The 24700-nt window shown below is 55.6% G+C and overlaps 3 protein-coding genes across 9 annotated transcripts in view; 1 reads left to right on the forward strand and 2 right to left on the reverse strand.

Annotated features, from left to right (window-relative positions):
- The window catches only part of SPTBN5 (spectrin beta, non-erythrocytic 5), a 46795-nt gene extending 42643 nt beyond the window's left edge, over positions 1 to 4152 (forward strand). Inside the window, exons 60-67 of the mRNA XM_043555605.1 lie at positions 319 to 456; positions 727 to 795; positions 1288 to 1526; positions 1708 to 1793; positions 2606 to 2656; positions 2884 to 2977; positions 3215 to 3366; positions 4051 to 4152. Of these exons, the coding sequence (XP_043411540.1) occupies positions 319 to 456; positions 727 to 795; positions 1288 to 1526; positions 1708 to 1793; positions 2606 to 2656; positions 2884 to 2977; positions 3215 to 3366; positions 4051 to 4118 (897 nt within the window). The 3' untranslated portion in view covers positions 4119 to 4152. The remainder of the gene's footprint in view (positions 1 to 318; positions 457 to 726; positions 796 to 1287; positions 1527 to 1707; positions 1794 to 2605; positions 2657 to 2883; positions 2978 to 3214; positions 3367 to 4050) is intronic.
- Positions 2576 to 22044, reverse strand: LOC122468734 (bifunctional peptidase and (3S)-lysyl hydroxylase JMJD7). 4 transcript variants are annotated; one of them, XM_043555604.1, is made up of 25 exons: positions 21879 to 22018; positions 18190 to 18343; positions 17860 to 18113; positions 17170 to 17226; positions 16605 to 16700; positions 16330 to 16406; positions 12872 to 12944; positions 12432 to 12568; positions 12176 to 12307; positions 11778 to 11818; positions 11533 to 11575; positions 11220 to 11274; positions 10510 to 10640; positions 10181 to 10264; positions 9844 to 9881; positions 9128 to 9263; positions 8341 to 8477; positions 7908 to 8130; positions 7662 to 7779; positions 7229 to 7366; positions 6906 to 7010; positions 6555 to 6734; positions 6039 to 6205; positions 5368 to 5554; positions 2576 to 5276 (listed from the first exon to the last, which is right to left on the reverse strand). In XM_043555604.1, exons 1-25 carry the CDS (start codon positions 21940 to 21942, stop codon positions 5065 to 5067), a joined length of 3039 nt encoding a protein of 1012 aa, XP_043411539.1. In that variant the 5' UTR covers positions 21943 to 22018; the 3' UTR covers positions 2576 to 5064. The 4 variants fall into 4 exon arrangements, with proteins under 4 accessions (XP_043411539.1, XP_043411537.1, XP_043411536.1 ...); XM_043555602.1 differs by lacking the exons at positions 16330 to 16406; positions 16605 to 16700; positions 17170 to 17226; ... (1 more) ...; positions 18190 to 18343; positions 21879 to 22018 and adding an exon at positions 15547 to 15826; XM_043555601.1 differs by lacking the exons at positions 16330 to 16406; positions 16605 to 16700; positions 17170 to 17226; ... (1 more) ...; positions 18190 to 18343; positions 21879 to 22018 and adding an exon at positions 14292 to 15662.
- A 94-nt stretch (positions 22045 to 22138) lies between these two features.
- Positions 22139 to 24700, reverse strand: part of MAPKBP1 (mitogen-activated protein kinase binding protein 1) — a 57006-nt gene continuing 54444 nt past the window's right edge. For all 4 annotated transcript variants that reach the window (XM_043555598.1, XM_043555600.1, XM_043555597.1 and 1 more), the window contains one exon: positions 22139 to 24587. In XM_043555598.1, coding sequence (XP_043411533.1) covers positions 24360 to 24587 — 228 coding nt within the window. In that variant the 3' untranslated portion in view covers positions 22139 to 24359. The remainder of the gene's footprint in view (positions 24588 to 24700) is intronic.

Consider the following 24700-nt stretch of genomic DNA (forward strand, 5'->3'; position numbering starts at 1 on the left):
TGAGCGTACACTGGGATCTAGGGACCTGAGGACTGGGGGTGGGAGCATCCTGGTCTCAGCCTGAGAGTCGGGACCTCCCCAATGAACGGAGCCCGTATATCTGACCCCCCAGGAAAACCTGTTCTTTGCCCAGCCAGCTGCAGGGCCCTGTCACCTCCATGTCCTGGTAGGTTAGAGCCCCACCATGGACCAGGATGACAGGGAAGTCTCCTGAGCTGACGCGGGAAGAGAAGCCCAATGAGGAGATAGGGACTCTCCAGGTGGGAGGGATCCGGGGCGGCAGAGGCTGATCTGGCTCACCTTACTCCCCTTTCCAAGGTGGAACAGAAGCTGCTGCAGCAGGGGACAGGGCTGAAACCCAGGAGTGCTGGCCACCAGTTTACCTCCCTCCAGCATAGGCCTCTCGGAAGCTGGGGGCCAGTACAGCTGGCTGAGACAGGGGACCTGCAGCCAGGTGTCCCCATTGGGTCACACACACCCTTGGCCACCACTCTCTTCCTGGAACGTGCAGCCAGGCAGCAGGAGCCCAGTGGGGCTGGGGCTGTAGGGGTAAGGCCCACACCCCACAGCCAGCGCTGAGGCCCTGGGGGCTGGGGACACCGGGCAGAGGAACCGAGATTCCCCAGGAATGAAGTGGTCAAAAAGGGGTAGATTCCTAGCCCACCTTCCAGAGGGGTCCTGTCCTCTGTTGCTGGATGTTTCCTGGGCCCCTTCTTGCACTTTCAGGATGCAAAGGGTGCCCCCACCATGGAAGGATTTTTGGAGCTCAAGCAGCAATGGCCTGCAGAGAGGCAGGTCAGTACCAGGAGATTCCTTCTCCAGGCAGCTCTCCTCCACAGAACCACTTGGGCCTCGAGGGGCCATCAAGGCCTGGCACCCTGGCCCCACACCCCTGAGTCTTAAGACCATTTCATTCTTTTTCCTTTATATATTTTATTGAGCAATTTGTACACCCAATGTGGGGCTTGAACTCACAAACCCAAGATCAAGAGTCACATGCTGTACCCACTGAGCCAGCCAGATGCCCCAAGATAGTTTCATTCTTAAGACACCTCATAGCTTCTGCCCCCCCCCCCCCCCCCCCGAGTGGGGAGCGAGTCCCTCTTCCTCCTCTTCCTGGTTTCCCTACATGTCATTCCCTGGCTCCCTCTTCCCCATGGACACCTTGGACCAGTCCAGGACTTTGCTTGGGAGCCTCTGGAGATAGACGGTCAGGCTTTGATAAGGCCAGGCTGCAGCCTCCCCTCCAAGCTCGGCTGATGTCACCTCACCCCCTTCTCTCCACAGCCCAGCTCAAGCCCCTGGGATTGCTGCTGTGGGACCCTGGGGGGCAGTTCCCTGAGGCTCTTCTGGGATAAGAAGACTGCAGCAGAAGTACTGGGCAGTGGAATACAGGCAAGGCAGAAGACAGAGAGGCCCATGGAGAAGAGTGGACATGGCCATTGTGACCCCTCTCACCTCTCTTCTCAGAACGTGGCCCCCATGGACACCCTTGATCTCACAGGAGCCCAGTGTGAGAGGCTGAGGTACTGGAGTGGCAGGAAATATGCTTTCTCCATAAGGTGAGGGCCACATGGAGAGACAGACAATGGCCCCAAGCCATCCTGACCCAGCAGGCACAGCCTCACAAGAGCAGCCAAGAGGCTCGAGGTAGGGGGTCCCCCCCATGGGAGGCAGAGTTTTGACCCATGGCTCTCTGCCCAGCAGGCTGAGCAGTGGGGTGGAGATCCCGTATGCAGCACCATCAGAACAGCATGCCTGGAGCTGGCATCGAGCCCTGAGTGGCACGGCAGGTAGGCACCAGGGCAAGCCTGGGCTGGGACCTGGGGCACGGATTCCCTGGACCCCAGGCTGTGGTTTCCTACATCCTCTCAGGCTATAGAGGTACCATCCTCTCTACAGCCGGAGAGGTAAGTGGGACTTTGAGAAAAGATACTAGGAATTTAAGGCCCAGAAAGGGTAAACAACTTGCCCAAGATCACACAATTTGTAGAAGTAGGGCCATGTTTGACCTGTTGGCTGCCTCCTGGTCCTTTCCCACCCCCTTTGTGGAGTGTGCCTCTCTGACACCCAAGTGTTCCTAGGCTTGTTGTGCGACCCTGGGACCTTCTCGAACCTTTCAGTCCTCAAATAGCTCTGAATGTTCTGCCCTTGGGGTATCTACGGACAACGGCCAAACCCACTTCTATCACAAGGGATGCCTGGAAAGCACCCCTGCACCGGGAATCTCTTGGTCCATGTGGTTTGACAGGCCCCACCTGGACAGTGTATTCCGGTCATGTCACTGCCCAGGTGGGAGTCCCTTCCTGTTCTTCCCAGTCTCTCTGGGTTCTTGGCTCCATTCCTCAGTCTCTGGCCCCCTGGGATCTCTCTGAGCCTGTCCTTCCAGAATCCCAAAGGGATCTTGGATCTCCTCCAGGCTGAGCCTTTCTTACCCCACCTGTGCTCAGCCTTCTAGGAGATGGGGTGCACTGGGGGGCCTGCACCACCCCTCCTGGTGTGTACAGAGCCTCCTGCAGCAGTTGTAGCTTAGTCTGTGTGGGCTGCTTTTCACAAAAATACCAGACTGAGCAGGTTACAGACAAGAACCGTTTATTTCTCACAGTTCTGGAAGCTGGGAAGTCCAACAGCAAGGCACCAGCCGACTGCATGTCTGGTAAGAGTCGTCTTGTGGGTGTCCTAGTTCTTGCTGTGTCCTCACTTGGTTGAAGGGGCAAGGTTACTCTTTGGTCAGGCCTCCACCCTCATGACCTACTCACCTCCCAATACCATCACCTGGGGGTTAGGATTTCAACAGAGATGCAAACATGCAGGGAAGTGTGCTGTCTTCAGAGGGCCTAGCATCTGGGCCAGGCTCACCACTGTTCTCTCTGTGCTCTGCAGCCCACTGTCTGAGCCTGGAGCACCGAGCCAGACCTCTGGGCTTCACTGTTGAGCCCACTGCTGAGAGGGCGCCCAAGACAGCCGCCTCGCTCAGGTAGGACAGCTGGGTATACGGGCAGATGCGAGTCCTAAGCCCCATCACTAGCACAGATGCTGCCCTCTCAAGCCCAAGAGCCAGAGATTCAGACCTGCACTGCTAGGGTGAGGGGTAACACCCATATTTGAGACCCTCAGCAATAGAAAACCCTAGCACCCGCCTCACCTGGTGTAAACCTCTGCTCACTCAGTAATGCCAACAGAGTCCAGGCCCTGAGGCTCCTCTTCCCCACAGCTTCCAAGGCTGGCCCCTGACCACCTCAGTGAGGGAACCGCATGTGAGTGCTGACGGTCAGCTGCAGCCCATGGAGTTGCTGCAGGCTGCTGGCCTTGCCCAGGAACCTGCCCAAGGCTCCCACCGCCTTTCCTGCCCAGGCCAAGCCCAAGGTACAGGCCCCTCAGGGGTCCCTTTGCACATGCTAGAAAGCTTGCCTGGCTCTGTCCTCCAGGGCTCCCACCTCTCTCACCCCTTGGTCTCCTCTTCCAAGACAGAAGCCATGTTGCAGGACAGCCGTACCCTGCTCTCTGCCTGCCCTTCCCTGCTCCAATGCGAAAGGAAAGCCTTACTGTCCTAGAGTGGGCCAGAAGCCAGGCGGTCATGCCCGTGCACAGAGACAGACCCCACCCTGTTGGGCTTGAGGGGCACTCACAGCACAGCAGAGGGCAGCCGCGGGTATGGTCTCTGGCAGTTCTGCAAGCCCGTCCCGCAGGGCCCTCGGGCTCCACTTTAGGCTTCAGAGCACATGTTGCTGAAGGAATAGGCTTCATCCTGGATGGTGGCTTCTAAGGCTACCAGGGCAATCATTTCTTCTCCTGTGACTCTAGCCCCACGCTCAGGACAGGGCCCGAGAATCACTGGGTGAGAGCAGACACAGGGAGCTCGGCCACAAGACCCAGTCCTCTCCCATATGCCCCATACCCCACTGTCAGTCCTGCAGCTGCCTGTCAGCTTCCAGGATCCACGTCAACATTAGTTCCAAGGGAGGCCAGAGCCCTTGCATACCAGTGCTCGACAAAGATTCTGGGGAGGCTAGGCCCTAATTTCACTCTGCTGCTTTGTTCTCCCAACAGGTCTGGGCCCTGAAGCAAACCCTGAGATGGCACCAAACCTCGAGGCTACAAACAAGGACAGCCTCTAGGGGAACAGAATGAGACGCTGCTGCCAGGCCCCTCAGAACCAAATTCTGGAACAGACGGTTCCTTGTTAAGAGGCAGCCTTCACCAAGGTCACAACTTGCTGAGGTTATGCCATTAGGACTTGCCTCTGGCTCCTCAGATCCTGGGGGTGGCCATCCCCACCGTGGGACAGGGGTGCTGTGTCACTGCCAGGGAGTCTGCTCACCTGTGCACGGCCAGGGCTCCAGTAGCAGAGACTCCCTCCACCACCACCCCCACCCTTGCCCAGGCCAAACTGGCCGCCTCCCTGCTTGGAGAGCGTGGCTCCAGCAGGGCAGACATGGCCTTCTCTTCAGGGGAGGTTTGGACTGACCTGCTGTCTAGCTCGGTGAGGTACCCCTGAGGAGATGTTCAAACCAGTCCTTGCTATGTGCAACCAGGAACATGGAATGACCTGTCTCTTCTTGGCAGCAACGACAGATAACCCATTAACATCTCACATTATATGATCCTCTGTGATACATAAACCGCTCTATTTCACTCTGTACAACTATTCAAAGTAGCAAGGGAAAGGGTCACATAGCTTTGAACACTTTTACAAATATGGTCAGTAACAGCCCCCAGGTCTACCTCTGGCCACCTCTGAATGTTCTCCTTGAAGAGGAAACCACCTCCAGCCTGAGGAGACAGGGCTCTCAGCCCTTTTAAAACCCTCAACCTACCTGCAAGTATGTGGAGAGGGTGCTGGTGGCTGCAGGGCCCTATCTGGGTAGGGCCAGGCACATATCTTGGCGGAGCCCCTCAGAGCGCGAGGGGGCCAGGGCAGGGCCATCCACGCTGTGGAGGCTCTGGAACTGTTGGTGATGACGGTCTCTCCCCGACTCACCCAGAACACCCAGGTGGACAGGGAGTGAGTCTGACAAAGTGTCGGGAAGGGAGCAGGGAGTCCCGGCCGGGGCAGCACCATCACTACGGCCGGTGCTGCCGGCGCTTCCGTTGCACAGCTCCACGCAGGGCCTCCAGCAGCTGCTCCTGGTTGTTACAGATGTTGTAATGTGTCAGGTGGAGCAGCTTGTCCATGTCCTCTGGGCTGTAGGTCAATTTCGAGTAGTGGTAGGGAGAGTTGGATGAAGACAGGTTCACCTCTCCGGCCCCCTTCTCCTCAGGTGTCCGTTGGATGCCTAGTGGAGACAGTGTAGCAGGGCAGGGACAGGACATGCACTGGGGAGGGGGGTGGGGTGCACTGTGGAGAGACAGGATGGAGGGGCTCACCAGGGGCAGAGTACTCCCGGAAGGAGGCATCCACCAGAGGGAAGTGCAGCACCGCTGGGGCATCAGGGCGGTCTGGATCAGAAAACAAGCAGCACTCCGGAGGCTGGCGCTGCTCCTTTGGGCTGGGGGAGATGGGCGGGAAAGGGATGCCCTGCTCCTGGCAGAGCCGGCCCAGGAGCTGCAGTTGCTGCAGGGCAGCAGAAGTGGTGTCAGATGGCTGGGCCCCAACACTGGGCCAGTGGGGGTCAGCTGAGATGCATGGGACCTGGACACCAACTCAAAACCTCTGGCACTGGGCCGGACTGAGGAAGGGGCTCCAACCCCTCAGCTGCGCGGGGCTAACTGCTCCCAGGTTCTGCAAAAACCTTCACTGGACCAACACAAAAACTCAGAGCAGAGGGATCCAGAGGTCTAGACTGAATGGAGGTGGCAGGTGCCACAAAGGGGCATCACCAGCTCCTTCTCCATCTGGCTTCCTGAGCAGAATAAGTCCCCCTGGTGGTAAATTCACAGGATCCACAGTTCATAGGACACTGTTCACAGAGTGTCACAGCCCCTCAGAGAAGCTGGACCACATACTAGACTCCAAGGCAGACATCCCCAGAGGCAGGAGCCAGGATGTCAGGCCAGGCCTAAGGCAGCAAGCTCTCCCACGTCTGCCCCCGGCTCACCTGAAAGGCTCCTTGGAGGTTGTAATCCAGGGACAGGATGAGGTCCACATCCCTTGTGGGCCGCAGAAGGGGTGGGAAACTGGTGTTGATAAGGTAGCCAACATCCAGCAGGCAAAGATGGGGCTCTGCAGGTGTCAGCTGGTTGGGGTGCCCATCCAGTTTGGTGGCTGGAAAAGTTGAGGGAATGGGGTGGAAAAGCAGCTATCATTGGTGCTGAGGCCACCAGATCCCTCTGGCCTAATGCTAGCTCCTTGCTACTGGCAGAATCCGACTCTGCCCTCTGGTCCCTCTTCTCACCCACCAAAAGTAGGCCTGTCACTTCCCAAGATGCCACAGATGGGCCCTGATCCACAAATGAGAGGAAAAAGGGTAGCTGATCCAAGCAGCCCAGTGAACTAAGCTCAAAGGAGCTTGGGGCCCACGGGTTGGAGAGTGTGGATGTCTGGACCAGAGACCCAAAGCTCAGGTGGTCATGGGCAGACCATGGAAAGCTGGGACCAGAGAGAGAAGAGATACCTTTCCAGGTGGAGAAGTAAGGCTGTTGGAAATAGTCTTTGTGGAACTGAAGACCACGCAGGAAATTATGTGTGGCCTGGGCCAGGGGGCGCCGTGTCAGAAGGTCAGTAAAAAACTCAACAATCTTGCCGGTCCCCGTGGGAGGCTCTTCTATCTTCAGAAGAGGAACCTGCTCCTTGTCTGCTCAATTAACAAGGGGGAAAGTAGGGCATCCTTTAGGAAATTGGGACCCCTAAACTTTTACCCCAGCTTCTGTAGACTCCCAAAGGCCTGAGAGCCACCCCTACCATCCTCCAGATCCAGCCCCTGTGGGGGCCTCTCCACTTGCTCACAAGGAGCAAAGGCACCCACCCAAATTGGCCTGATCCTGTGCCCAGCGATCCCAAAACTGGCTGGGGTCTGAGGCCCAGTATAAGCTGTCCTGGAGGCTGGCTGCATACAGATTGCTCCAGATACCTGAGAAAGGGGACACAAGAGGAACAGAAAGGACATGAGGGGCAGAGAGCCCCCACCCAATCACAACCTGACTCTTGCCCACGGCCCATCCTAGACAGGGAAGCATCCCCATGACTGAGCTGAGGGTGGGTTTGGGGAGGGGAGGGGGGGGGGCTGCCATCTTCGCCAGGCCCGTTCTCCCCTCTATCTCCGCTTCCCTAACCTCCCAGGCCTCTCACCTTTCAGGAAGCAGATTCGGGACTCAGGAAGCCGCTTGGTCAGGCGCCCCATGAAGAACTCAGAGCCAAAGAGCTCAGAGGGGATGAAGGCACCGTACTTGGGAAAGCCAACCTCATAGGGGGAGAACTCACACCACTCTGCGAGGAGACCACACAGCTTCACTGCGGGGCTCAGTACTCCAGGATCCTCAACCACCACAGGCTTCACACCAGGGAAGCCTGGGGACCTAGAGGCTCAGGCTGGTTACAGGCACCCTGAGCATGGACCTAAAGGCCCACCCCCATTCCAAAGGCTGAGTGACTCTGGTGGGATGATTAATAATCTCTGGAAGGCATGGGACCTGGCCCAGAAGGGGAGGGTGTAACACCCATCTCCTACACACAGGCACCCTGCCAGCTGCAAGATCACACGTCTCCACTCGGGGCTACTCACCAGCAAATTCAAAGGTGGTCAGGTTCTTCTCCTTGGTGTTAAGGGCACAGTAAATGGGCAGAGGGTTCTGGCCTTGACTCAGGGCCTCTCTCTGGTCTGAGAGAGTATGGTCATGGGGCTGGTAGAAGGAGAGGATTTGAACCTAAAGTTGTGCTTTCTGGTGCCTGGGGCCTTTCCCATCTCTGCTGCCCAGGGCGGTTCCCCATCTTTGAACCATGTCCTGGCCACACACCCGCCCCCCTGTACCTCATCGTGCAGCAGGGCCTCACTAATGAGGGCCCACAGGTTGGTGAAGCAGGGCGGGTGGCCCAGGCGGGCACGCTCGGCCAGCTCCTGCCGGTACTGCTGCAGCTGGCTGGGAGCAAGCACGCCCAACTTGCTCTTGGTCACCTGTGTTTTCAGTGACTCGGTGTGCCCTGCCAGGTCCTTCTGAGACCATTCTGGGTCCTCGTAGAGGTTGGCCAAAGCCCTGGGAAAGCCAAAGCCCAGGAGGTCATCGCATACCTCGGACTCTCTATCCTAGAACAACAGACTAGCAGATACCTTCCAAAGGTCCCCCCAAGCATGTTCCTCTCTGGCACATCCTTTCTCCCAGTTAGGTCGGAGGTGCCTATGGGGTCCACAACAGCCTTACGACTGCCACCCCCAAACTCCTGCACTCAACGTGCTGCCAGCTCACCAGGTAGAGCCAGAGGCCCCTGTGATGTAGGAGATGCAATCCAAGAGACCCAGCTCCTTCAGGCCAGCCAGATGCCCATACAGGGAAACCATCGCCCGGATCCCACCACCAGTGGCCATAACAGCTACCACGGGGATCTGGAAGAGAGGATAGCCAGGTCAGTCAAGGTCTGATCAGGGCTGTAGTCTCCCAAACATCCACCCGTTTCCCTCTTATTAGGAGAAGTCATTTCCCTAGAAGGTGTCCCAAGCTGATCTGACCCCAGCAGGCTGCCCTCAGGCTACATGGCTCACTGATGAGTCAGATGGGACCCAAGTCCCAAAACCTGGACCAGACCAAAAATCAAGAAACAATGAGAAAGGGGGTGCCTGGCTGGCTCAGTCAGTTGAGAGTCTGACTTTTGGTTTCGGCTCAAGTCACGATTTCACGGTTTCATGGGTTCAAGCCCCTTGTTGGGCTCTGTGAGGACAACACAGAGCCTGCCTGGGATTCTTGCTCTCTGCCCCTCCCCCACTCACACTGTCTCCATTTCAAAATGGATGAATAAACTTAAAAAAAAAAAGCGAGAAGGAAAGCTAGCCCAATGGGGCAGCTTATAAGCTCCAGGTGCCTCGTGCAATGCTCTGCATTTGATGGCATCAGGCTGCCAAGAACATCAAGTGAGAGGGAGGCACAGCAGGGCAGGTAGGTAAGAGGCAGGGCCAAGTTCCGGTCTGGTTAGGAAACAGTCAGCTCTGGGCTCGAGGAAGACTGAGGATGCCCATCCAAGGCAGCCCAGCCCACAGACCTCATCTTCCTGTAAGTCTTCATCCAGTTGCAGGACCTGCTTCAGGGCCTTGGCCACCACCTGCTTCCTCTTGCTCAGAAAGGCCTGCTCCTCGGCACAGGGCCCGCAGCCTAGCCGCACAGCCAGCTCCCTGGGTCTGGGTGGGAAGGAAGGAACCATCAGGCAGCTCCCGGCCTCATTACAGAAAAGGAAGCCGGGTCTGCCTCACCTGAGAAGCCCACTTCTCAATCTCTCTCTCCTCTCCCCAAACCACACTCCTGCCCATGTCTGGACAGAAGCGTGACATGTGTGGGTATGATGGAGAAAAGGTGCACCTAGACCCAGGTGGGGACACTTGGGGAATGCAAGAAAATGGATTCCCACAACTATAAATGCTGGTGCCTAAAAAGGCCCCCGGGTGGGACCCACCACCACAGATCTACTTCCACCTCTCAGCTTCTCTCCATTACCCACCCAAAAATGACTCCAGCAGAGACAAGAAACAGTGTTCCCACCTCTTCGTGGCTAGTCTTCCAGGCATGTGAAGAAGGGCCAGGGTGGGTGACTTCTCTTGTCTCATGAAGATTATTAGCTATGGTCCACCCACAATCGCCACCACCCAAAGGGAGCATGACTTCTCTCTTGTGGCTTCCTGGCCCTCTCTGTGCCTCAAGTTCAAGTGCAGGTGCCTGCCTGCTCTCCCCCACGCCCTCTCCCCGGGACTAGCCGGCTCTCACCCGTCTTCTTTTCTCAGCTCCACCCTCATCAGGGGTTCCTAAAAACCATGAACACTTCAGTCACAAAAGTTGGCCACCATGTTCCTCTCATCCTGGCCTGAGCCACACCCTATGATGCTCCCATGCTCCCTCGGGCCTCCGGCCATCTCCACAGGGACAAGGTCTGAGGCTTCAAGGCAGCTCTGCTCAGAGGACCCCTCTCTCCTCAGAACCTGGCTCAGCACTTGTGCAGGGCATGGCCCTAAGACTGAAGCTCCTACCACCGCAGGCCCCCTATAAGGCATGGGGCCCAGCCCTGCCTATGCTTCTGGCATTCTTCCTCCGGGTGATCAAGTACCTGAGACGTAGGGAAGACAAGCCTCACCACCTGCCCAGAGGGCAAGGCCCTCAGGGGCACCTTCAGGTGCTCTTGGGGGGTATCCTGTAGGAAGGATGAAAGAAAACCTAAGAATCACTTCTGTTCCAGCAGCGATCTCACCCATTGCCCCAGGGAGTGACAAGCAGCAGCAGGAAGAGGGACAAGAGGCCAACCTCGACCCCATAATCTTCCCAGTGTGCCTGATTCTGCCAGGGAGTGAGGGGGTGAGGGGCTCAGCATGAGCAGAAGGACCGGCTAGAAGAAAGAGGGAGAAAGACTCTGCAGGCCCCACCTCAGCAGCACACTACCTGCAGATGAATATCCAGCTCCTGCTCCCAGCAGGCCGGGCAATGGAAGCAGAAGGAGCCAGCACCCACAGCGGCCTCCTGCAGACCCTCACAGGACCCAGGAACCATGAGCTGAACTCTTCCCCCGGACTCTGGAAATAGGAACCAGAGCAGAGGGGCTGGGAATAAGATCCTGGCCCACAAAGGCCCAAGAGTGTCTTGCATAAGGGGCCTAAAGGGTACTTCCCACCCCACCCCGAGGAGGAGGACTGGCACAGGCCAAGGCTCAGAGATGGAGCCCCCATCACAGCCTCTCCAAGGACTAAGGGGACACAGGTCCTGGGGAGCCCCAGCATGGATTTGCCCCTAATCTCTACCACTGCCTATGAAAGTCTAGGGCAGCTAATGTAAGGTCCCTTCTAAGATCCCCATAGAAAGAGGAAGACAAGGGGCACCTGGGTGGCTCAGTTGGTTAAGCGTCCGACTCCGGCTCCAGTCATGATCTCACAGTTCATGAGTTCAAGCCCCAAGTCAGACTCTGTGAGAACAGCTCTGAGCCTGGAGCCTGCTTCAGATTCTGTTTCCGTCTCCCTCTGCCCCTCCCCCACTGGCACACTGTCTCTTTCTCAAATATAAATAAACATTAAAAAATTAAAAAGAAAAAAGAAAAAAAAGAAAGAGGAAGACAAGGGCAGAGGGCTGGGGGTTATCTTGGTAGGTGGGAGACTTACCCTTCCGGTCCCCTGCCTCCTCCAGTCGAACATGCAAGCAAGAGAGCTCCCGGGCCTGAGTCATTAAAAAAGCCCCTCAGACTTGAACCCCTGCCCTGTTAGAGGCCCCCACCTCCCAGTACCCTAGTTTTGGTCCTCAGCACTTCATTACCTTGGCCCTGAGTCACCAACCATTTGCCTGAGGTTGTATCCTCTTAAGGAACCAAAATCCCAGGGACCCCCCCCAACTCAGTCCTACCCATGAATCTCCAAGGGAGGCCCAAGCTTCAGGAAGGGGGATAGCAGATGGCATGAGGGAGGGGCTTCGACTTACCACCAGAATGCCATTGGTGACAAGCTGCTCAGCACAGTCTGTCCTGAAAAGGATACCAGTGACCCTCAGTGCAAGTCCAGGCTCCCAGGTTCTCACCCCTCAAAGGGCCACGGCATTCCTCTACCACCAATGGATGTCTCAGAGGGAAGGGTGTCGGTTCTGGGCACGCTCTGGGTGCACTGGACTCTGCCCTTCCCCCAAAGAAGCACTCCCACCCAAGAAGTGCCCAGTGGCCCCTGACTCACAGTCTCTGTAGCCGAAATTCAACTTCTAGCCGCTCCTCACCCTGGAGAGAGGAAGAAAACAAAGTTAGAGAGGTTGAGGACTGTGAGTGTAGATTTCAACACACATGCCAAGTGGGGCTGCTGGGGCCTGAGAGGTGGTGAGAGCCAATGTCCAACTCCACCCTGCTCTGTCCACTTTCTCTGGGTAGCTCCCAAAAGCTGCCCTTGGTTGAGGGGCCAAGAAAGAGGGTCAAGGATGGGATTATTCCTGTGGACAGCAACTCCTGCCTGACAGTAGCCTCTGGATGCCACGGAAGCCTGGACCACTCACTGGAAAAGAGGGCCATGTACCCTGCTCCCCTGCAAAGGATCTCCCCTCCCTGGGCTGAGGCTTTCCACTGCCCTGGGCACAGCCTTGCCTGAACGCTCAGTGAGAAGCTCTCTCTGCGGAACTCCCCAGCCCGCAAAGTCCCCACGTCAAATAGCACCGACAACACAGGGTCATCATTGGTCAGAAGGTCCTGGTCAAAGACTTGCAGCTGCACCACATTCTGGAAGGGAACAGAGTAAGTGGCTGCAGGAAGGAGGAGTGGGATAGGAAGGTGAGTGGGGCCATGGCAGAAAGCAAGGGCTGGCAGGGACAACGGGCAGGGCAGGGGCTGACACCTGGCCCACCTTGAGCTGGCTGTGGATTCGAAAGCGAAAGCTCTGATTCCAGATGGGGTTTCTGCTGTTCTTGACCGTGCGTGTCTGCAGCCTATGGCTAGAGGCCGTGGGCAGCCACAGACTCACATAGCAGTCAGAGGGGGTTACTGCAGGAAGAAGGGACAAGTGCCTGCTGACAGCCAAGAGCCTTACCCAGCCCAGCTTCCCAGAGGCCATGACCTTCCATTATAGGCAGCCCTGGGAGGCCTGGAGACCCTCAGAATGGGACTGAGTCGGGAGGCAGGAAGAGCAAGAAGCTGAGGCACAATCCCACATTCCACCCAGCACCTCCTCTCGACACCCTCTCCAGGACCCTTGCACGCCCAGCCCTACTTGTATCTCTTCCCACTGCCCTGTCCCAGTCTGAATCCAGTTCCAGAACCACTGTCCTCCCTGGGCCCAGCACTCACCTAGGTCCTTCGAGGGCAGGCCACAGGCCTGCAGGACACGAATGGTGAGCAGGCAGGTCCCAGGCACCTTTGCCTGCAGAGGAGGGACAGGTCAGGCTTGCTGCAGGCTGCTGGGCCCAAAGCCAACAAGGGCCAAAGAAGAGGCCAGAGTACCCCCTCCAGGACTAATTCTGAACCAAAGGGATCAGCCCTTCCCAGCCACATGGCTGCCCTCCACCCATCAGAGCTCTAAATGGAAAGGAGGCTATGGTATCTACTGATGATGCCTGCCAACACTTACACAACACTCTGGGCCGGCGCTGGCCCAAGGGCTTTATGTACATTAACTTTAATCACACAACTATGCTGTGTGTAGGGACTAATTATGACCAATCCCACAAGGAAACTGAAGCACAGAAAGACAGAAAGCCTACGTAGTCACTTGCCTGAGGTCCAGGGCCAAGACTGCACCAGGACGGCTCGACTCATGCTCTCTACCCCACAGCTTACTTGCTTCTAGCTACTGGTTTAGTGTCTTTTAAATCTTTCCACCCCACATTTCCAGCTACCCCTTGCTAAGCTGCCTTGAGGCGGTCTTAGTTGGCAGGAGGCCCGTGATGGGGCGGGCAGGGGGGAGGGGGAAACAGCAGAATATAAGGCTACAGAGGGAGGGGAAGAGGCATGTCAGGACCCAGCCTGGCCATGGGCCCCTTGGTGGGGCTGCTCCCCTGGTTGAGCAGCTTAAACGGAGGCATGTTCTGGTTAAGCAAACCCTGTATCTGGAGAGGTAGAAGTGAGGAACACAGATTTGGTTTTCAGCCTCTCCACCCCTGGCCAGGACTCAATTCTGGAAATGGGCTCTCTGTTTGACTATGAACAGCAGTTAGCAACTCAGACCACACACAGGTTTTCAAGTCCTCCAGGTGCTACAGGTCAGGCTAAAGAGGACCCCCAAGCAGGTCCATCCAAACCCACAATCATGAGTCTAGGGATATAAACCATGGCAAGTGTGCCAGGAAAGCCTGTGCCAACTAATCCTGGCCTTCAGCCCTGCCTCAGAAGGGTCTTGATGGATGGAGCTGAAGGGCAGAGCCGGGGAAGCTCATCTGTCAGTGTCTGCCCTGGGGCCCCCACCCTCCAAGCAACTGAGTCAAGAGCACCCGAGCAGCCACTTCCTTCTGGGACCCCAGGACAGTAGCCCAAATCCATGGCCCTGAGAACTCTGCCTGGAGCCCATCTCTAGGGCAGGAAGAACTCAGGATGACCCTTATCCCAAGACCCGGCCCGTTCCCTGGCTTCTGCTCACCACCCTGGACCAAGTCTGGCAAACTCCCCTCTCTACACCTGGAGAAACTCACAGCTCCTCTTAAGAATCAGCATTAACCAGACCCCAGAGGGAACAAAGGTCAGCCTGGGGGCCCAGGGCCCCAGCAGGTCTTACCAGAGCCATGAGACAGACAGTCCTCAAGAGCCACAAATGACAGGCAGTGGGCGCAGGACCGAAGACTGTCGGCTTTTTAACGCAGAGCCAACAATGTGCCAGTTGGCCCCAAGCTCCTCCCTGGTCCCTCCCAACCGCCTCCGCTCCACCCAAGCCTCACACTCACTCCAGGACAAGCCACCTGTCAAGGAAATGAGGAACCTTAAACCTACATGGCCCCTGTAATGGGGGCCTACCACCCATGAAGACCCATTCCCTCTAGGCGTTACCATCAGCACCTACCCCACCCAACCCTGCTCTTGTGCCTGGACCTAGAAGGGCCACTGACATCTGGAAAGCAGGGAGTGGACCCAGGGCAGCACCAAGTGGATAAGCCTTGTCCCCTGTCACAGGGTCTTTCACAACCTCCGGTGCCTGTAGGACAGGAATGCCCGGCCCTGACTGAAGCACTTGGCTAATGTGAAGCGGGTGCCCCAGGTCCATCACCGCCTGGCAGGGGCGAGGTTTGTTTCACGAAAGAGCCCTCCCAAGCCCCGTGCCTGGCTGCCTCCACCCTCGGCGCTGGGTGGCTAGGATGATGAGGCCTCTGAGTGGCTCTCCGGGAAAGGGGCTCTTCCAGGTCTGGGTTGGTGCAGGGAGAGAGGGAGTCTGAGTGTGTGGAGACCCTGAGGCAGGGATGGGCAGGGGTTTCTGTCCCCTCCTACCTATGCTTGTTGTGGAAGAAACAGGGGTGACCCTCGGCACCAGACCCCACCAGCTTCCATGGAGGTGGAGGAGAGCAAACAAGGCCAGAGCAAAGCTAGGCACAGCTTTAGAGGCCGAGACAGGGAGGTCTGCACCAGAGTTAAAATGAGACCCGCTTGCCCTGAGAGGGGCTGCAGTGGCTATCATGGGAGTTGGCAGCAGAGGTCCTCAGTCCCAAGCCTGGACCCAGGCCTCACCCCCAATCAGGGTCACCTTGAAATGTTTACCTGAACCTTCCAGCCCTTACCAGACCACAGAAGGCAACTTCAAGAGGGAGTATCAGCACATATGAATCAAAGCCACCTTTTATTGAACACTTCTTCTGTGCCAGCCCCTTATGGTCCTTAAAGATCTCTCTCCAAGCCTCACAACACCCCATGGGGTAGGACCCATCATTGTCTCTGTTTTACAGACAGGACACCAATGCTCCAAGGTGGTAAGTCGCCCACGGTGCTGGTAAGAGGCTGCACCAGAAGTCCCACTCCTCCTCCAGTACAGGCAGCTGCCTCACCTGTGTGGTAACTTCCTGGGAGCTCACACCCAGACCTGCCTGGCACCTCCTGGACCTCCAGATCACCTCCCCAAATCCTCCAATGCAGATTCCAAGCTGAGCTGGGCCAGGAGTCAGCAGACTCTGACTCCAGTTTGCCTCTGGAAGTGACTTGGCCTGGGAGGGACACGACCTTTTCCACCACTTGTCGTTGGCAACGTTCACCAGGGTTCCATCAGTCGAGGCCTGAGGCCTTAGTGAGGGAGTCAAGCAGCTGGAAGTAACTGTACTTAAGGTCATACTCCATGTCATACCAGTAGTTCACTGTGGGGAGAATGGAGACCTCAGAATGAAGGTCCCCCTCCAAACCTACTGCCTCCCAAACCCATCCCCCAGCAGCCCTACTGGGCAGCTCCTCACCAGCAATGCAGCCATGGGACTGCTGGACGTGGTGGAACCACAGGGCCGGCAGATAGAGCATCTCACCGGCCTGTACGGTGCAGCAAAGGGCCCGGGCCTGACCGTAACTGGGGTACCGGGCCAGATCTGGAGCCAATGGGTCCAGGGGGATCCAGGGTACCTGGGGATACAGTGGATGCCAGGGAACAGTCCCAAAGCCCCCGGCCCTCCAGCTCTGTCCCTTCCAAAGGTAAACACCATGAGCTCTGCCCTGTTCAGCACTGGGAAGGCCCAGACTTAGGGATTTTTCAGACTAAGGTGCCACCTCTCCAGCTCTTTTGTGCCTTCTCAGAGACACGGTTCCTACCCTTCTCCCTCCCCAGGTCCCAGGAACAAGGCAGATACCTTCTCCATGGCCTCTTCATCCACCACGTTAAAGGAACCCTCTTCAGTGAGGTGGTAGGTTGCTGGTGTGTATAGCTCTGAAACCAGAAGGAGAAAGGTACAGGGACACTCAAGTGGCCTGCAGCTTGCCAGTTCCTCCCCCTTGTTCCCTGAGTGCAGTGGAAACACCGTGCCCACACCTCCGGCCTGGCACACCAGCCTGCCCAGGGCCCTTGTTGCCCTCCCTCTACTTTGGGCCACCCGTCCCCCAGCCCCTGAGGGCTGAGTCCCCCTACCATAGGGGATGAAGGGCCGGTCACTGGGTGGATGTAGCAGGAAGTGTTTCTCTCCAGAGACCACGCAGTAGAGGTTCTCATAGTGGTCCTTATGTACTGCCAATACAAAGAAGGCCCAGTGGGCAAGGTTATGAGGGGCAGGACACAGGAGGGGACAAATGACCACAAGACAGATGTGACAGGTGGTGTAACAGAAGATCACACAAAGTCAAAGCCGGCTCGAGGGGATGCCAAGGAGTCAGGCAGAATTCCATCAGGGATTTGACATTTGCTTGACATTCATCTCTACCAAGGGGGGAATCCAAGCAAACAGTTTTCCTGAGTTCACCCAGACCTAGCTGCCCTTCAGGAGAGCTTTCTGGAGACCTAGAAGAAACAGTCTCCTCCACGCCCCACTGCCATGGGGACCCTCCCCAATCTGAGCTATCAGGAGGCGCTGTTACACCCAAACCCCAGAACCCCAGAATAAATCTTAGAAAACAGTCAAACTTCCGTCCAGACCCAACCTTCCACTCTTGACCTCCTCTTCCCTCCTCCCCCACCTCTGTATTCCCCTGATACCTACAGGATGTCACTGCAGCCACATCCCCCAGCCAGAAGTTTACAGCATCAGGCATCTTTCCTGCAGGTCAGAGGTAAGAGATCAAGTCAAAAGGGACCATCCTCGAAGGCCAGGCTGGGAATAACCACCATACAGTGATGCTGGACCAGAACCTTGGGGGAGCCAGGGAGCTCACAGGGAGAGAACAGAGAGAAGGGGCAGAGGAGGGCCAGCTCCAGAAGGAACCTCCTGCCCTGTGGGAGAAGAAGGGTGACAATGTCCAGTAGTTCAATGCAAAGTCATGGCCTGGAGGTGCGCCTGCGTGGCTCAGTCAGTTAAGTATCCAATTCTTGGTTTTGGTTCAGGCCATGATCTTGGAGTTTCATGAGTTCAAGCCGCGTGTGGGCCTCTGCACTGGCTGTGGATCCTGCTTGGGATTCTCACTCTCTCCCTGTCTCTCTGCCCCTCCCCCACTCACGCTGTCTCTCTCTCTCTCTCTCTCTCTCTCTCTCTCTCTCAAAACAAATAAATAAATTAAAAACAAAAACAAAAACAAAGTTGTGGCCTGGAGACTTGAGCATTTAGTGCATAGCACCTGAACCTGAGGGGCCAAGAGTATGGGCCAAGTCATCACCAAAGGAAGAAGCAGCAAGCAGGGCTGACTCCTGCTTGTCCTTCCCATTTCTTCCCTGCCCAGCCCCTGCCTCCACTCACCCAGTGCCTCGGAGGCCCAGGGCACGTGGGACTCTAGATCAGGCAGTAGCTGGGGCAGCTCGGTGAGCAGGTTGGAGCACTGCTTCTGCACGTAGAGGACTCCTGGGTGCTGGGTCTGGCCCTCTAGCACATCCAGCACGTAGCTCAGGGGCAGGCGACGCTCAGCAGGCATCATAAAGCGATCCCCTCGTACGGCATCCGCATAACCATCAGGGGTCACAGCCACACTCACCTCTATGGAGCCCACTGTGGCTCTGGAGGAAAGGACTTTCAGCCCATGTCCAAATACCACAAAGTATCACCCAACATCCCCCCAGGGGCAGCCCCCACCTGAGATATGGGAAGGACCACTTCTGCAAAGCTGGCCAGTGCTGCAGGGCGTTGCGGATGATGCAAGGCCTATTGGGGCAGACCCAGTCCCGATAGAAGTGGAGTGGAGTGGGGGGCTCATCCAGGTAAGGCACAGCAAGAGGCACACTGAGCTCTGAGGGAAAGAAGGGGTGGGGGTAGGGTGGGGTTATGAACCCAACAGCACCCAGTTGCTGCCCCAATGCCTGTGTAGAAGATGCCCTCCCTGGGCAAGACACACTACTATCCCTGGATAATGCCCACTGATGACCAAGGGACCCTGGACAACCAGGAACTGAAAATTGAGGAGAGCATTTAAGGCAGAAAGCATGAAGCACCCACAAACACACCAGGATGGACCAGGGGATGGTGCTCAGCCCACAACCCACACCCTCCTTGGGACCATGTCCAGCCCTACACAGTGAACCCCACAGCTTTCCCACTCTGCAGTGTCCAACCTCATGGCATCCATTAGGAAAGGGAAACATGGAGGCAGTACATAGAACTCCAGAATGAGTGGTGCTGAGGCCCCAAGGCCACAGGCTGGTGTGGGTGAGCCAGGCTCTGGAAAGCACCCTCCAACAGTGATACTTACCAAGCTCTAGAATGTACTCAGTACTTGGTTTAGCCAATGCAGAGTATCAAGGGATGATCCTATTGTCATCTCAAGAAGATTACAACCTAACTGTGAAAACAAGATGCTACAGGAAACCATAGGAGGAAAAGTAAGGGCTGAACTGTGTTTTTGATCTTCCTGAACAGCATCACCATCCTCAGGAGATCCAAGGCTACCATGTGCATTTATACTTGTGCAGTGTGCCATCTGCACAGATGTCTATAGTGGCCCTGTATCACTTCTCACAAATCTATTCTTTTTGGCTCTTCCTTCTCCCTCACTTCTGTCCACCCCTATGGATTGTCTCTAAGTCCTATTGATTCTACCAACCACCCCCTTCTTCTTTCCTCTGCTGGTATCCATATTCAAATAACCTCCTTTGGGCCCTCAAATGTCACTTCAGTGAGGTTTCCTTCCCTGGCCACCCTTTTAAACTGTAACCTGTCCCCAACAATCCTACACTTCTTCCTTTTTTCCTTCTTTCACTCATCACCACCTAACATACTATATATCTCACTCATCCAAATTGTTTATTGATCTCTCTTGCTAGAATAGAACGTAAGCTCTATGAGGGTAAGGATGCAAATCTTGTTCATCGGTATACCCCCCAGGACCTAGAATAGTCCCTAACACACAGCAGGTGCTCAACAAATACTGGCTTAATGGTTGAAAGAAAGTCTCCAACATCTCCTGACTGGCTGATCGCTGCAGTGAACTAACTGGTTTCCTTGAGGTTTCATTCCACTCCCTCTCAAAGCATCCCTCACCCTGGCCCCCATCATCTTCCTAAAATACAATCTCATCTTGTTATACCCCTAGTTAAAAAAAAAAAAATCCTTTGATGGCTTACCACTGCTCCTTACAAATTATAATGTGCCTTGGCATGCATTCAAGGTGATACATGATCAGGCCCAACCTACTTTTCCAGTCTGGTTTCCTCCTGTCTGGTGCCTGCCCCTTACCACACTCTCTACTCAGGTGGTGCCAAACTTTGTTCCTACTGCTCCCACAAACGGGAATGCCTTTCTCCTGGCTTCTATAAAGGGTACACAGGGCTTTGCTTTGTTTGTTTCATCCTTGAGATCTAGCCTGAATGTGTTGGCCCCAGTGGGCAGCCACTGCACTAATTTTCACCTCTGAGGTCTCCATGCCAGTCATCTTTGCTTTACATTCAGTTGAAAAGTAAATGTCTTTAGCTCAAAAATCAGAACTGGGTGGGAAGACCCTGGTAGGCCCAAGAAAACATAAAAGGGAAGAGCTGGAACATGTGCTTGCTTCACTGGCCAGAGAGGTAAGATGGTACTTGCCAAGCAGATACGGGAGCAAGGGAGAGCAAACTGGCAAAGGGCCTTCCCAGTCATGCCAGTCCATCAAAAGCAGTCATCTTGGGAGGGTGATTTGGGGCTCAGTAAATCTATTATTCTCACTGGAATTCTTTTTTTTCCCACTGGAATTCCTAAAATGCGTGGAAACTGCCTTTCTTTTCACCGTTTGTATTTCCTGCCATTACTGAATTTTCACTGCCTCACCAATTAAAAGACTTCCTGTAGATAATGACTACTGCTCCCTTCTGAGGCTTTGATGTGAGAGGATTTCAAAAGGGATTCAAACAATTCCTTTGGCCCAACAATTCTTCTGCTAGAAACTTAACCAACAAAAATATTCACACATGCGCAGAATGACTGCTCCAGGCACACTGGCATGTTCCAGGTTCCAGGTTCACTGTTCCATGAACACACCAGGCACACTCCTACCTCAGGGCATTTGCCCCAGTGCCCTCAACCTGCAATGCTCTTCTCTCAGATGTCTGTACAGCTCACTCCCTTTCTACAAGCCTGTGCTTGAAATGTGGCTTTATCAAGGCAGCCTACCTACCCTGACCATCTTATTTCAACCTATATCCTCCACTCAACTCCTGGCCTGAGACCTCTTATTCTGCTTTAATTTTTTCCCCCACAACACTTATCTTCTAATCCATTTCTTCTACTATATAATTTACTCATTACTCATTTAGTGTGACTAGGGTTAATGATCTGTCTCCTCACTTGGAATGTAAGGTATGGGAGGGCAGAAATTTTATTCACTGATGTATCCTAAACACATTGATCAGAGCCTCACACATTGAGGTGCTTAGTATTGAGGTGCTCCTAGTATTTGTTGCAACACTAGCAAAAAGACAGACTGTAAATGACCTAAATGTCTATCAATAATAGGCTAATTCAGTAAATTACCACAAGTACACAAGGTGAAAAAGATTGCGGAAGAAGGATATGGGGTGGTCTTCAAGATACCTAATAGTGCAAAAAAGTGTTTAGCAGACTAACAGTTGTAAACAGAAGGGTAATATATATATTGCTGCGTGTGTGTATGTGTAGATATAAACATTATTTCTGGAAGGATTCAAACTGGGGCCTCGAATGGGAGGGGTGCTTACTTCACATTATAAATCCGTTGCTTTTTAAACCTTGTGCCCGTGTTAATTAATGAGGGAAGGAGCAAAATAAAAACCAACCAGGGGAAGAGCCAGTGATTACTTGTACAGCTGCCGACAATTCTCCCAAAGCTCTGCACCACCTTGGAGAAGTATGTTCCTGAATAAAGCGTTCCAGCTGGGGTTCTGAAAGGGAACACCTGACCACCTCAAGACTTCACGACAGGCAACAGAAGGCTGCCCCATTATGCCGAGCGGGTTGACCGTGGGAAATACACCAGGGTGAAGACTGGCCCAAACCTTGGGAGTAGAATCAAGACACACCAGGAAGCCACGAGGACCTGCGAACACCGGAACAGGGGAGCTGAGGCCCCAGCACGGGGGTAGGAGCGAGGCTGGGGCAGACGAGTGATCCGAGTGGGGCCAGCAACGAGTTAGGTGCACGAGCGTCTGCGCTCCTTGAAAACACCAACTAGGGGGAAATGTGGTGTCGGCGGCCCAGGAGGGCCAGGGCGCACACGACTCCGGACTCTGCTTCCCCACATGCCCAAGGTCCCGCCCACGTCCTGAGGCAGCCCGGCGGTGGACGCAAGGCGGTCGCAGCCTCTGCGCGAACCCACTCACCCCTGGCGGCGGCCGGGAATTCTCGTAACTCCCTCCGCACCGCGTCCAAAGCCGCCTCCGCCATGACGCCGCCGCCGCTCTGCGGCCACGCGCTCTCCCCTTGAGACCCCGCCCCGCCGCGCCCCGCCCCCCGCCGCGGAGCCTCGCGGCCTCGGAGCGCCATCCTCTCCCCCGCCCCCAGCGCACCCGGACCCTGCTAACCAAGCGGCGGGAGAGGAGCTGTGCCGTCTCCAGCCTGCCGCACTCGCTGGCATCCCAGATTTAACAAATGATTGTGTTTATTGATGAGTTCATACATCAATACAAATGGACGAGTTAAAAACGGCCCCTGCCCCGTGAGACCTCGGGAAGAGGGAAGCGCCCATGGCCTGAACAAAGTATAAAAGTTATAAATAAGGAGGTTTTCAAAACTGGGTCAGGGAAAATCTGTTCGGGGCGGGGGGGGGGGGGGGCAGTTGCCGGTGGCCTCAGACATGCAGAAGGGGACGGGCGCCGGCGGCCACAAGACCCCCTCTCCCACCTAAGCGCTCAGCTGAGGTAGGGAAAGGGCGGCCACCTTCTCACAAACCTTAGCGATAGTGTTAGCTCCCTCCTCTGAAGGACTGGTTGGCTGAGGATCTCCAAGAGCCCAGACCAGAGGGCCAGGCCCGGGTCTGATCTGTGGCTGTTGTGCCGGTTGGGGGAGTGGTAGTAGACTTCTAACCCTCACAAGGGCAGCTGCAGCCCTGCCAGGGTCCACCCTCAGCTGCAGGGGTTCTTGGGGCCAGGACTTCTTTGCAGTGTGGCCATGCAGGTGGTAGTAGTACAGAAGGGGGGTGGGGGTGGTGAACTAGGTTTCATCTGTTCTGGTGCACTCTGGCTGATGCAAACAAGAGCGGGGCACTCTACAAAAACCAACTTTCTAAGTTGCTGCCTATTGAACCAGCAGGGCCCCAGGGCCTGTCCATGGGAGAATAGGTTGTTGTGGCCTGGAGCTTCAGGAAAGCTACACTGACTTACCTGAGGCAGAAGGAAGCAGCAGGGCCCAGAGACACGTGTTCTTCACCCCAATTCCTCAAGCACTGCTTCACTACTTGGTCCTACTCTACCTTAGCCCACTGTACCCTATCTCCTTCCCCTCACCCCTAACAACTGCCCTTCTAATTCTAATCTACCCCCTGCCCTCTACTACGTACCTGTCCCACCTACCACCTTTCCAATGTGTCTCTTGGCCCCTTCTGCACTCCCACATGCCCCTCAACTTCCAGCATCCAGAGCATAGTGGGTGCCCAGCACTGCCTTTGAGGAGGCTCCTTCCACCTGAACCAGGAACCAACAAGCCATCTCACATCAGCTAGGTTGTGGACACCAAGAATCCAGAATTCAGGTTACTACATTCCAGTCCTTTTTGTGCTCCTTGATAGTTGCATATGAGCCAGGGTGGTGAAGCAGGAGTAGTACATGAAGGGAAACCAGGCACACATCAGCCAGCCAAGTACTTTAGCGATAAACACTCAACGTGTGTGTGTGTGTGTGTGTGTGTGTACAGTTCTGTGGCTAAGGTCCTTAGAAGGTGGGCTGGTGCCCTGTAAACCATGAGAGAAGTTCTAACACAGGCTTCTGACTGGGCATCACTCAGGATGCAAGGAGAAGGTGGCCTCTGGGTCTAGGAGCCTGCTGGGGACAAGGGTTGGAAGGATAGAGAAGACCAAGGGGCTAAGAAGAGGAGGCCAGGGCTTTATGTTTGCCCAGCAGAGGGCTTTACTGTCCTGCAGCAACATCCCACAGCTGTCTCCACAAGTTCTGGCCAGGAGAGAAAGGGGGCACAGGGAGAGAGATAATGCTAGGGCTCTCTTAGAGGGGGAATGGGAGTGGAATGTGGGGGCTCAGGCCTTGACACCAACTCAAGCCTCCTGATGGCTAGGAACGCCCTGGAGGACTAGAGGGCTCTGCCCTACACAACTGCCAGGAAGTGGGGAAAACATAACCCCCTGCTCTGGCAGCCAGGGGAGTACAGCTGGTGTGGGAAGGGAAGTGGAGGTAGAGGTGAAGCTCCGCTGTTGGCTGAAGGGCACTGAATGCCACGTGGCCTCTCACTTCCACCCCACCAAATACCCTGTGTGTGCTCCACCCCAGGGAGCTGATCCCTGCAGTAATTTCAAATGGCTTCTAAGAAGAGAGGGCCAGCCCTTCCCGATTTCCCCCAGATGGGGCAGGCTGCCCTCCTACTCCTCACAGCACCAAGATGACAAAGATCTAAGACCTACCCTGCATGAGCCACTGAAGGGGCTGTGGAGGCAGGGGTTCCAAGAAAGTGAGGCGACAGTCAGGGAAATAAATTAATAAATACAGGGGCCCCATGAGGAGTAGCTGGGAAAACTGCTTTCCCTCTGAGCACTGATCCCTGCGATCCACTCCAAGCATCCCCACAGGTTTTGGAGAGTGGAGCAGGGGCTACAGTTTGGAATAAGGGAAGCATTCACTTGGAATAGGATTCTGGAACTAGAGTCTGCGTTCCATGCGCCGCTCCACAGCCCGAAGCAGCAGCTCTGAGTATTGCTCTAGCAGGGCCTGTGTTTGCTCAGCCCCCACAGCCCCAGGGCTCCCACCCGGGCTGCACAGCACTGCGCCAGCCAGGGCCTCTAGCTCCTGCCTCACTGAAGAGAAGGTGTTTCTGAGGAGCTGGGTGATGCGACTTTGTTCTGCTGAGGGCGTCTTGCAGCCAGCCACCTGCAGGAGGACCCAGGAAGTGAGTTGGAGGAACAGTGGAGGAACATCCTGTCAATGGATGTATAAAGGGGAGGGGCCCCATCTGGGTCTAGCCTGCCTCCAAAGAAGGCCCT

Source organism: Prionailurus bengalensis, chromosome B3, assembly GCF_016509475.1.
Source record: "Prionailurus bengalensis isolate Pbe53 chromosome B3, Fcat_Pben_1.1_paternal_pri, whole genome shotgun sequence".
In the NCBI taxonomy this organism is placed as follows: Eukaryota; Metazoa; Chordata; class Mammalia; order Carnivora; family Felidae; genus Prionailurus; species Prionailurus bengalensis.

What these genes read in the sequence shown, in the direction of transcription:
- LOC122468734 (XM_043555604.1), bottom strand. Translation starts at nt 21,942, where the DNA reads ATGGCGGAGGCGGCTTTGGACGCGGTGCGGAGGGAGTTACGAGAATTC. An exon ending in CCGGCCCTTCATCCCCTATG is followed by an intron (nt 16,407 to 16,604) that starts GTAGGGGGACTC and finishes TTCTGGTTTCAG; the next exon opens with AGCTATACACACCAGCAACC. An exon ending in GAGCTGAGAAAAGAAGACGG is followed by an intron (nt 9,264 to 9,843) that starts GTGAGAGCCGGC and finishes CTTCCCACCCAG; the next exon opens with ACCCAGGGAGCTGGCTGTGC.